The sequence below is a fragment of the Neodiprion virginianus genome, chromosome 2 (assembly GCF_021901495.1).
Source record: "Neodiprion virginianus isolate iyNeoVirg1 chromosome 2, iyNeoVirg1.1, whole genome shotgun sequence".
Lineage (NCBI taxonomy): Eukaryota > Metazoa > Arthropoda > Insecta > Hymenoptera > Diprionidae > Neodiprion > Neodiprion virginianus.
In genome coordinates, this window is record NC_060878.1 from 27,492,803 (window position 1) to 27,504,263 (window position 11,461).

The following is an 11,461-nucleotide window of genomic DNA, read 5'->3' on the forward strand; positions in this document are numbered from 1 at the left end:
GGAACGGGCCATCCGTCTTCGCGTTAATATCAACGCCTCGCGAGCGTCATTCCGTAAGCAGAGAATCGGTGATTCTTAAATCGCCATTCGTTTGTCGTCGAGTATTGCGAAAGGGGCTTGTAACATATGGGACAAGACGGATCGGCGCTGTGGACCCAGAGAACGGTCTGATGGATGTCCAGACGGTGTCACGATCTCCAAACGAGCTTTTAACGGGGCGAATAAACGGGGAAATTCCGTCGTCTTGATCACGCTATGATTGCGATACGAGGGTACGTTTTTTCCCCTAACAAGAGTAATTATTGCCGTGTGTGAGCGATTTGCCGAGATTATGGACGAGGGACAAGACCTACCTCGAGGACGCAATTACAGTGGATCGAACGTACCGAATCGCATTGCCGACATGAGGTATTCACAGAAATCGACTTTACTCCCGACACCTGAATGAGCGAGGAAAAAAGAAAAACAACGCGACAGGGAACTCGGAAAAAAGTGACGTCAGCTACGAGTAGTGCTTGGCTTTATTTTACCGGTGTGTAGTAGACGTGCATTGTGCTTCCAGACAAAAGGTGGGCCACCGCCTGGCTGGAAATCGAAGTAGGTGCCGTTTCGTTCGCATGCGTAGGTGTATGACGTATGTACGTCTGTCTGATTGCAAAAGCTCCGAGTGTGTTATTTGCGGCCACGAAAATGTGCATTCGGAATCCGTTGTAGCAATTCGTGGACTACAACGATCACGGATGACTCATTGTGACGTCGCGTGTCGCAAAACTATAATCATGCGATATCGACCAGGCTAGAAAAGGGATACGAGATGGTTTAAAAAAAAAAAAAAAACCTGGTTAACCGCCCACGTCACGGCATCGATTCCAGAAGGCTATAGATGTCCGGTAATTAAACCGATTCTTTCAGCCCTGAGTCTAGGGTTATTTTTATCTCTTACGGATCATTAATTCCTGAGATCTTTGTTACTCGGCAAGTTCGTTGACTGGAGCGATAACAGCCCCTTCGCCTTATCTCGAGCTACGCGGCTGACTGAACTGTGCAGAAATTAAAGTAGGAACAGCTCCGTTGTGAAATATGTAGAGGAAAAACCCGCTGCCATGACAAGGGAAAAGCGAAATTCTCTTTCCACATTCAGAAGGTGCGTGCGTTCTTTACTGTACTCCGTGTGCACTTCGTGGAAAAGACTCGCGATTATCTAATCACCCCTGTCTACGGGTTCTCGACTCCCCTTTATAACAAAAATGGATTCGAATTGTGCAGATCACGATCAGCGTCATTGAGCGTTTCAAAATTCGGTTTTGAAGTCAGTCCCGCATGTTTCGGCCGGCACATCCCGCACAGGGGTTGCTAATCTTATTATAATTCTCTAAAGCCTTGTAAAGATGAAAAAGTCTCTTAGGTAAAGCCAATTTCTGTAACCTGATTCCGTTCCATATCAAAAGTCCCGGCAGTCTACTCAATAACTGGATATGTATAATGACTTTAGTCGCATTGGCCACTGCGCTGCGATGTAGCAGTTTATATGTATAGCTGCTACCTGCTGCCTTCTCCTCGTTCGCCCATTCTTGAATTATATATTAAATCTAGTGGCGGTCCTTCACACCAGATGAATGTTTTATAACGTATTTATAAGCTACCCTCCGAGAATGTTTTTCCTGTTTTTCACGATAAAACCAAGATTCGGCTGAGCGAAATTTACGAACGAGGTATAAGGTGGAGGACAGATCTCATGATTCAATTATAAAAGGACTGTGGGTATGAGCTCACTTTCAAAAATGGGAAAGATACGGATCCTTAGACTGACTTCAAGTGTTAGGGAGTCCAATTTATCAGTACGGATGCACGATTCGCATTGGACATAACATTTTTTGATGTCAAAAATATGTTGGCCGAAATTTTGATTGTCGTAACCATCCATAGTTTATCTCATAGTTTTCACACTAATCTCGTCAGAAACTGATCTTAAGTACATTTTACATTGGCGATGATAATTCTTGTGTTAAATCGCGCGTTGAATCTAACCTGTACGAACGCTGTAAAGTTTGACATTCGTTCTTATTGTTAACGTAGCTTAAGATACCGCCAAAAAAGAAAAAATTCGATTTCGAAGCCAGACGCCTTGGTTGAGCGAGAAAAGTGGATCCACTTATAAAAAAGCAGTCGCCGCAGCAGCAGCGAGTGCCGATAAACCAGCATCTCGAGTTGGCTCACTAACCCCGATGATGTGGTACGGATAACAAAGATCAATTGAACGGTTCTCGCGAGCGTATCGACGAGTCCAAAGTGTATAGCCAGCCGAAGGTCAGACCCGTTGAACTTTCTTTTGTGATGTGGAAACACTCTTCACCCAGTTTCATCGTGAGTTAGTAAATTTTTGACACGACGATATTGTTTGAGCTCCAGACAAATTGGAATACCGGATACATCAGGGACCTCCGACGATAAAGGGATATGCGCATCCTGTTTCACGGCAGATACTGCAGACCACAGTATCCAGGGGCGTTGGCTCCGTTAGTTCATATTTCATGAGGATCCCGATGCATCAAGAATTCCGGGCAGGTCCAAAGTGTTTGTTACATGAGAGGTGAGAGGCGAGATAAGAGCCTTCGCTGGCAGGATACATCTGCTACCAGATGCTGCACCAGTCGACACGTGTGCAGCAGTGCGCCATGCCTCACAGTGTAATGTAGGTTTTCGAAAGCTGTGAGATCATCATAATGGGATACAACCCCATGAATAACGCAAACGTGGCTGGCTTCCTCTGGACATCGGTTGTCTAGCTTCGCTTCCACTGACATTTGTTGAGGCGAATACACTCGGCGATGCCTCGTCCAATAAAAACTCTCACCAAATTGCTTCGAGCATCAGGCAATAAATACGCATCAATACCGCTCCCGACCAACTGTCACGAGTCGTCGTGGCGCGTCAGGATCCTTCGTGCCTACCCACCCAGTCGAATGGCGCAAACCAATACATCCTGATTTTCTAAGGGAATTAAAAGTTTCCCGCTGTCGCTCGGTGACGCCTTCAACGTCCCGGTATTTCCCTGGAGGACGCCGCAAACCGCCAAGACGCCTAGACACTGCGACGTGCCTGCGATCTTGGGTAACGTCATGCACCGCATTTTATTCCGAACAACATATCCCGCTCGTCTGTCAGTGAAACTTGAGCATTTCCGATTTACTCCTCGTTTCTGAAATTGATCGTCATTTCCACGCCAATGTCTGGATATGTGATCGTAATCAACGACTTTTCGAAATGCAGCTGGATCTTTGGCTAACACGAGGAGCACTTTCTTACTTGAGAAATTACTCCGAAACACTCTTTGTCAGCTCCTGGTCATGTCATACTTCATCTTCAGATCTTCAGCGTAGAGATTTATGGCTAAGATTTGATGGAACAAGCTCTGTGGCTGACAGTTCAGAACAGTACAAGTTGTAAATATTTAATGGAGCTACGCGGTGCCCAATTCGTTCAGGAGTTTTTTCTTCGCCACAGTTTAGGGACGGCAGTGATTCCAGTTGGACTATTGTTCGAGACAGAAGCATCTCTTAACGCGATTAACTTCTCGCACGCAACTCTAACCGAAAGCTACAGCTGACAGATCGGCTTAAACCACCTTCGTCATTCCCTGTACCAAAACCAAACTGCTAAGAGATTGATCTTGGAGGGATACCTGAACCGAATCACGCGATGGGGACTTAACTTAATAAATCACCAGATGGAAATGGATCCGTTTCTATTTGTCCGAAGTCAGATGTTCAGCTGACTTGCATATTACTGGAAGTTTTCTTCGTCGCAGCTTCTGTTGTACATCGTGCAAGTGTATAACTTTTTAATCTAGTTGCTCTTCGTCAATCGATGCAGCTTGATTTAAGAACGATGTACTGGTTCCTCCTCGTTAAACTTCCAAAGTAAGTTTTCTTTTAAAAACTCCGCACCGGAACATTTGAAAAAAAAAAACACATTAAAAAGTATTAGAGACTTAAGTTCTGCCACGACGGTCTAAAAGCTTATAATGAATTCTCCGGGGTGCTTTAGCTGCCGAAGCTAAAAAAAATTCTCGTATCAATCACTGTGACCGAGTCAGCCTAACTTGGACACTAATGGAAAATTCTTCCCCAAATTAATCGGAGGGTGAAAATAAAATTCCAAATATTCGCTGCAACATGCGTACTTGAACAATATATCCTAAATTAAAGAGTTTTCGTGAGAAAAACATTCAAAACTTAGTATACCATCTTAGTCAAGGCTAAACATTTTCGTGTAAATGGAATATTTTTTCGTTAATTGAGTCATCGTATCATATAATTGTAATATGTATACTGAAGGTAATATTCAGCGAAAAGTATTTAGCAAAATAAAAATACTTGACACTAAATCACAATGTATAAATTCTCATGGGTAAAAATCATGTATGCGTCAGCAATGTTGAACATGCTTAATTGATTTACGATTAGTCTGTTAAACCGTACACAGATCCATAAAAAATATCTTCTTATTTTCCTTAGCAAAGTTTTCTGAACAACTAAAGCAAACTTTCCTTGTTTCGTCTTACCGTAACGTTTTATTACCTGCGGAAAAGTAGGTCAAAAAAGCGAGTAATTTGTGAGTAAACATGACAGTGGCTGCAAGAAAGGGCATGAGGAAGTTGTTCAATTAGATCGACCATAAAGCTTGGGGTGACTGATACACGGGGTGGAGCTTTGGTGTGTGAATATTACGGACGATTCTGGTAGCGTCGCGACGCTGTGTCTGGCTCCTAACAGTCTGTGATGTGACTCATTTCAGGCGGCGGTACGGCGCGCCCAAAGATGACGCTGAACCTCGACGCTGGGGGGATGGATGGGGTTGGTGGTAAAGTAGGCCTAAAAAAACCCGGAGGACTTTGCCTTGGACTGCCCCTGGAGATGGGCACTTCCCGCGGATCCGCTGACCTCGTTGACGCAGACCTGCCCTTGGAGAGACAAGGGTGAGATGAATGTCTTCATATTCCATCATGAATTCTGCTGACTTTTGAAACCCTCCGGCTATATGTCGATATCCCCGCGCCGTTTTTACTATGTTTTCATTTATCTCGATGCTTGGTTTTATTTCCGCACTACTGTATTAGGATGATTCCGTGCGTGGATATACACGATCCTTGACTTGTGAGTAGTTTTTTTTTTCTGCTTGTTATTTGAAACAGGACGTTCCTATTCGGCAAAGTCACGATATACAGAATTGAGGAGAAAAATGGAAATGTGCCGGAGTGAACGATACGCTATGCATGTTGGTACTCGTGTACGCGAGTGAATTTCACTATCCAATTTCTCAGCTTCAGCGCGTTTTTTAAAATTGATGTCACAACTGCATTATTCTTGCCGTCGTTTCGTTTGGCATAGAATAGCGTATAAAAACTGTCGAGTGCTGGAAGTAATGCCGCAGCTGAATTAAAACCGCAAGTGGAAAAATGGAACCATGTTGATTCCATGCTAGTAGTTGAACTTGCTTGTTTGATATGTTCAAAAATTTTATTTCTTAGTTTATAGATAAATTTACCGTTCTGCGTCTAACATCTTGAATTTAATTCTGAATTTTCAAACCAATACCATACTGCTTATCGAAGTTTTAATTAGATAACACAGTTCACATCGTCTTGACTTTTTCTACTTTGAGGCTAGATTCGAAACAATTCAAGAAATGAATATCTTCATTCAACCAGTTTCCAACCTTTGCGTAAAGTTTTGACTACGAGACATGAGTCCGACTAAAATAATCATCAGCCAAATTATTTTGTTCGGTGATTTTTTATGTTTCTAGATGGTACCACGGATCGATTACCCGAATCGAGGCGGAAGCAGTCCTTCGTTTACTAAGAGAGGGAAGCTACCTGGTCAGAAACAGCGAGTCTACTAAACAGGATTATTCTCTGTCTCTCAAGTGAGTATAAGCCAAGGTTTAAAAAGAGAAGAAGGAACATCTGCCACATCGAGACGGAATGATCTCCTAATTCCATTTCGAAATTGCAGAAGCGCAAGAGGATTCATGCATATGCGAATACAGCGGAACGAGGAATTGAATGCCTACATTCTCGGCCAATTCAGTAAGCCCTTCGAGACCATTCCAGAAATGGTTCGTCACTTCAGTGTAAATCGGTTGCCGATACGGGGAGCCGAGCATATGTGCCTGCTCCATCCAGTGATAGCCCAACTTTTGTAGCGCATCTATCGCAGCGCCCTTTAAGGCGCTACAATAATTACCGCACTTTCCCAGAACATTTTCTTGCAAATTTGTCCAGTTTCGCTCGAGCGAGCCGAAACGATCACCGGAATTACCGACCTGAATATCGACCAGAAGCGAGATAGAGAGAGAGAGAGAGAAGAAGTGGGAGAGAGACAGGCAAAGAGATGAACGAGGGATGAGCTCTTATGAGAGGACCCGTTCAATTCTAAAGAATCGATGAAATATGTATCTCAGGGAATTTTCAATGGATTCAATTTTGGGTTTTGATTATATCCGAGCACATGTGTAGTGGATAAAATATTTGTGATGATATTCTCTAGAATTGACATTGAGTTTCCATTTTTCTTTTATTTTTTTCTTTCTAACTCACGGTATGTAATGGGTTTTTGTAGCATGAGAAGTTGACATTTTTTTAGTTTAACCGATACGCCGTTTTCTCATTTTTGATTTCGTATGCGGTATAATCCTCGTACGTCGCAACGGTACATACTGACAAAACAAATATTTCACTTTTTCTTCGTACGATGATTAATTGCTTATCCTAATCTCGTTAATTTTCTGTACTTCATAACGAATGGATTATATTTTTGTCAAAGTAATCGTACATTCGTACAAAATTTGAAAGATAAAAATGAAAAGAACAATGTATCGAAAATCAAGGCACAGACTTGCGAAATTCCGGAGATATATGCATATATCTTGCTGCATCGAAATCAATTTTCATGAAATTCGAGGTCGCCGCTGAAAAAGTATAGAAACGAAAATTCCCTCGCGTTTATCAATTTGTTCAACCTACCAAACTTCCGTAATTTGAAACATTGTCTTCCCAAGCCGATGTGCGAAGATACTCGTCTCGCTATAAACTGCCGTACACGGTGCAACTTAACGTAATATTTGGATTCTACCCAACGAATGGATAAGTCAACATCCCGGATGTTGTAATCTCGGATGACAGAGGCACGGACATATATCGATTCGGTACAGAACCGCGTATAATGAGCTGCATGCAGCGGAGTTGGCACCGTATTAGAATCTCACTGCAGTGCCAGCTTGCATGATGATGAATAACAAGGTAGCGGAACTCGAGGACATGTGTTATATCTGTATGGATAGTTTGCGACTAGTTCTCCATTTTCTCTCTGCAAACAGACTTCAATTATCATAAGGTTGTGCAAAATGGATTCGATTTGTTTGCGAAAGGGCCAGAGTGCGAAGTGATGTACTGACCTCTTTATAGGATTATACAGGGAAAGTTGCAATCTTTCTCGCTCGCAACTGTCAATTCTCAATCGTGCAGAGGAGGCTCACTTGGTGTTTACCTCCGATTTAATCAGACTAGCAATTAACCGTGGGATTGTAAAATATTTCACATTATTCGGCAGGTTACACACTTCTGAATCAGCCGAACGATCGATTTATCAGCTGAAAATAACGATTTTAAACTGGATAAGAACAAATTTCACTCTTTTCGAGGAACAAGAAAGCCATTAATTGATTTTATTACTATCTTCAATCCTGCCAAGATTGATTATAATCAGAGAATAAACACCTCGCAACGTTTCGATGTCAGTTGATTGTAGCAGTGCGACGCGAAGTGAATACATTTAAGACGATGTTAGATGTAGGAATATATACGTAATATACATTTAGTATACTAGCAGTAAATTTCATCTGTCAAAATGATGACGAAGGATGGATATAAATTTCACATATATCTATACTTTCGCGACAAACAGTAACAGGCCAAACTGAAAATTATGCTTGTCATTATACGTATAATACGATACCTGTTATATTATTTACATGTAATTTGTATACATACGTAAAAATATTTTAACGTTCTTGTAAATCAGCGGGGCGAGATAGCTCGCAGAAAACAATGCCAAATATTAGGTAGATATTTAAACACTTTATTACGCATAACGGTAAATGAATATAGGTATATATATAATTATATATATGTGTATACATTACAATTATAAGTATATTTACCGGTAGTTTTGTTGATTTCATCGTTCATCATTAATTAATTCATTAATTATTTTTAAACGTGAAACTTTCTTATAACTGTGATTCTTTTTATTCATGTTTTTGTTCAACTTCGTTTTTTTAACATAAATATATTTACCTTACATAGTTTCTACAATAACTATGCCTGAAACTAGTTGATCGATGAATTTTCAAACATGCACTAGTAAAAGTAACTTAGTTACATACATTATTTCATGTGATATTAATTTGATATAACTGCCGTAACTACAACCAATGTTGCCATCATCATCATCATCACTATTATTATTATTGTTGTTATCATTACTATTACTATTATTATTATTATTATTATTATGGGATCAATATTATTCGTGTTTTAATAATTCGTATTCAAATGAATAAAAGACAAACGCGGTAAACCATAAAAGTTACAGGTCAATGACCGGGTGCCTGCGTTTACAATTAGTTACGAATAAAAATATTTTCTTCTCACCTGTGATTCATTGTGTCTGAACGGCAATTAGTAAATAATGTTTGTATCGGTGATCGTGCAATATTACGAGTAAATTTTTGTCAATCGATATATTCTTTTTTTTTTTCTATCTCTGTCAGTAACGTATCGATTGTTTACACTGTGAGACTAAAGCATGATTATTATTCATTTTCAATATAAAAACACTGTTCGAATGTCGACACAGAATACAGACGTCCGTGCATTAACAATAATAAAACTAAATTTAATAAATATTAGCCTAAACATTTATTATAGATACTGCAGTTTTGAACGATCGTAAATATCGGCGAAGCCGGATATGTTATTACATTATTATTATTATTATTATTATACGTATTGTAATTAATATTATTGTAGCGTTGAGGCGAGGTTTATATTTAAGCAAAAAACAAACCAAAGATTCAAAGATCGAATGCTAATTACCTGTACGTACATACATACAATTTAGTTGGACCTAACTACATTTATAAGGTAATTGCAGCCAAACGATGTTTGTATGATTATTATTATAAGTCTGTCTCGTGCCAAATTAAAAAGAAAATGAAAAAAAAAATGTATGAAAATATTGGGTGCTTACTGCTTAAAAATTAGAAAAACTTCTCAAAAGACTTCCACGCAGCTCATGCGATTCTCACCTCTCTTTCTCTTTCCTCCCATCTGTCTTTCTCTTTTTCTTCCTTTGTCACTCCGTTTCTCATTTACATGTCACGCGCCTAAAACTTTCGTATTTACTCTGGCGCTATTAGTCATTCATTTACAGTCTTCCAAAACTGAAATCCCGTTCGGGTTTCAAAGAAATATGTTCTTCTAGCTAAACTTTATTGAGAACTTTATAACACGGAAGATTACACTAGATATTTCATCGCGCTTTCTGTGGCACCAGACAAACTTAATCTCAACGTTGACGGACCATTATCAGTGGTATAATACCGGAGTTCAATGATGGAAATAATATGCGGCGAAGCTATCTTTTCAACGTTCGTATCTAGCTTTGCCTAGTATTTTGATTTCAGTTCAATGCTGATATCGTTTCCCCTAAAACGATATACCAGCAGCGAATCTGGTCTGGATTTACTTCTTCACTGTGAAAATAGTCCGTTAACATCAATTGGCTCATAATGCGATCGAAACTATATTAACCTGCGTTGACTACTGTAAGCTGCCAGTATTATTAATTATAACCAATAATGCATATCCACGTTAAAATTTTTAAGACCCGTTAGTGTCACACTATCATTATAATTGCAATTATTATTATTAGTATGATTACTTCTATCATCGATATTATTATTGTTTTAAAACTATAATCTATATATATAAATATATATTTATTTAACATTGTATTCATTTGTATATTAATGGTGTCGTTAGCTCATGGTTGTAAACAAAATTCTATGTTGGATAATTAATAATATTAGTACATAAGATCTAAGGACTTAGAAGTTATGTATATATTATATACATATTATACATATACATAAAACACATACGTCTAGTCTCTTACACATATTATACAATAACAATTGTACAGGGTGACCTGTTTGAAACTTGATACCGATGCAATTTGATCCGCAGTAAAAATCTTCAAAATCTGGTTAGATTGTTACACGCCATACAAGTGTTCGCTAGTATTTTTTTCTTTTTTCAAAACGTTTATCGATACGTCACTCAAGCATGAAAATGTTTATACAGTTGATAATTAATCACGTTAAAAAATGACCACTTTTTGTCTAGCGATGACAGATTTTTTCTACGTCATGGATGGACGCGGATCCAATATTATATAAACAGCACATTTAATCATAACTGGGACCAAATTTCATCGGCCGTTTCACAGAGGCCATTTTGTGTGGCAAAACAGTTAGATAGGCCACATTACTTGTAGATACTCCCTGTACCTTGAAATTTATATGAAGTAGATTATAACTCGACTCATAACCTAATTACTCCTATTTACGTAGCGTCATAATCTATGTAATTGTATACAATTTACAGGCCGAGCAAAAGCCTGAGACCCTGCAAAACTAATTTAGCCTGGACCCTGATTTACCAATTTTTTAAAATTCATACCTGCTACAGGGAAACCGCAAAATTATATACTTCCAACTTCGTAATGTCTATAAATCTTTTAATTACATTATTGTATGTAATCTACTAAACCTGTGCGTGATTGTGACGGGATCATCTTCCGGTCTGACGCGGATCATATTTAAACGGACCCAAATGTAAGGACTCTGTACTGGTATTAACTCTACCCGCGTCATACCGCTCAGTTAGTTCCTGAATCATCTTTGCTAGATAGTAGCAGATACGGTGTAAGCTGGAATTCCTTATTAACAATAAAACTTTAATAAGTTAATACGTCGAGCGCATTCTGTTGCAGTTACTTCTTACCTACCACCTCATGCATCATGCCTTTGGGGAAACACTTGCCAATGGAGAACACGCATCCAGGTAATCGATTATTTTGACACTAGAGCTGACGAAACTAAATCAAATTACGTTAAATCCATGGGCAACATCTTTTGTTGTAATACAGAAATTTCTTCAGTACATTTACGTTTTTAGTTTGTAACACGATGGCGCAAGTTTCGAGTATATTCGCGGGGCTGGAATCACATCTGACCGATGAACTCGTCAGTCAGTCACAACTCGCTCACGCGATGTGCCGATTCTAATTCTAAGACAACAGAGTCAGTTGCTATCGAGTGCTGAGTGTGTGTG

General features: G+C 39.4%; 1 protein-coding gene across 1 annotated transcript in view; it reads left to right on the forward strand.

The window, feature by feature from the left end:
• The window catches only part of LOC124296969 (uncharacterized), a 127,513-nt gene extending 116,415 nt beyond the window's left edge, over positions 1-11,098 (forward strand). The window contains exons 6-8 of the mRNA XM_046747475.1: positions 4,798-4,978; positions 5,809-5,928; positions 6,018-11,098. Of these exons, the coding sequence (XP_046603431.1) occupies positions 4,798-4,978; positions 5,809-5,928; positions 6,018-6,207 (491 nt within the window). The 3' untranslated portion in view covers positions 6,208-11,098. The remainder of the gene's footprint in view (positions 1-4,797; positions 4,979-5,808; positions 5,929-6,017) is intronic.
• Positions 11,099-11,461: the final 363 nt, after the last annotated feature.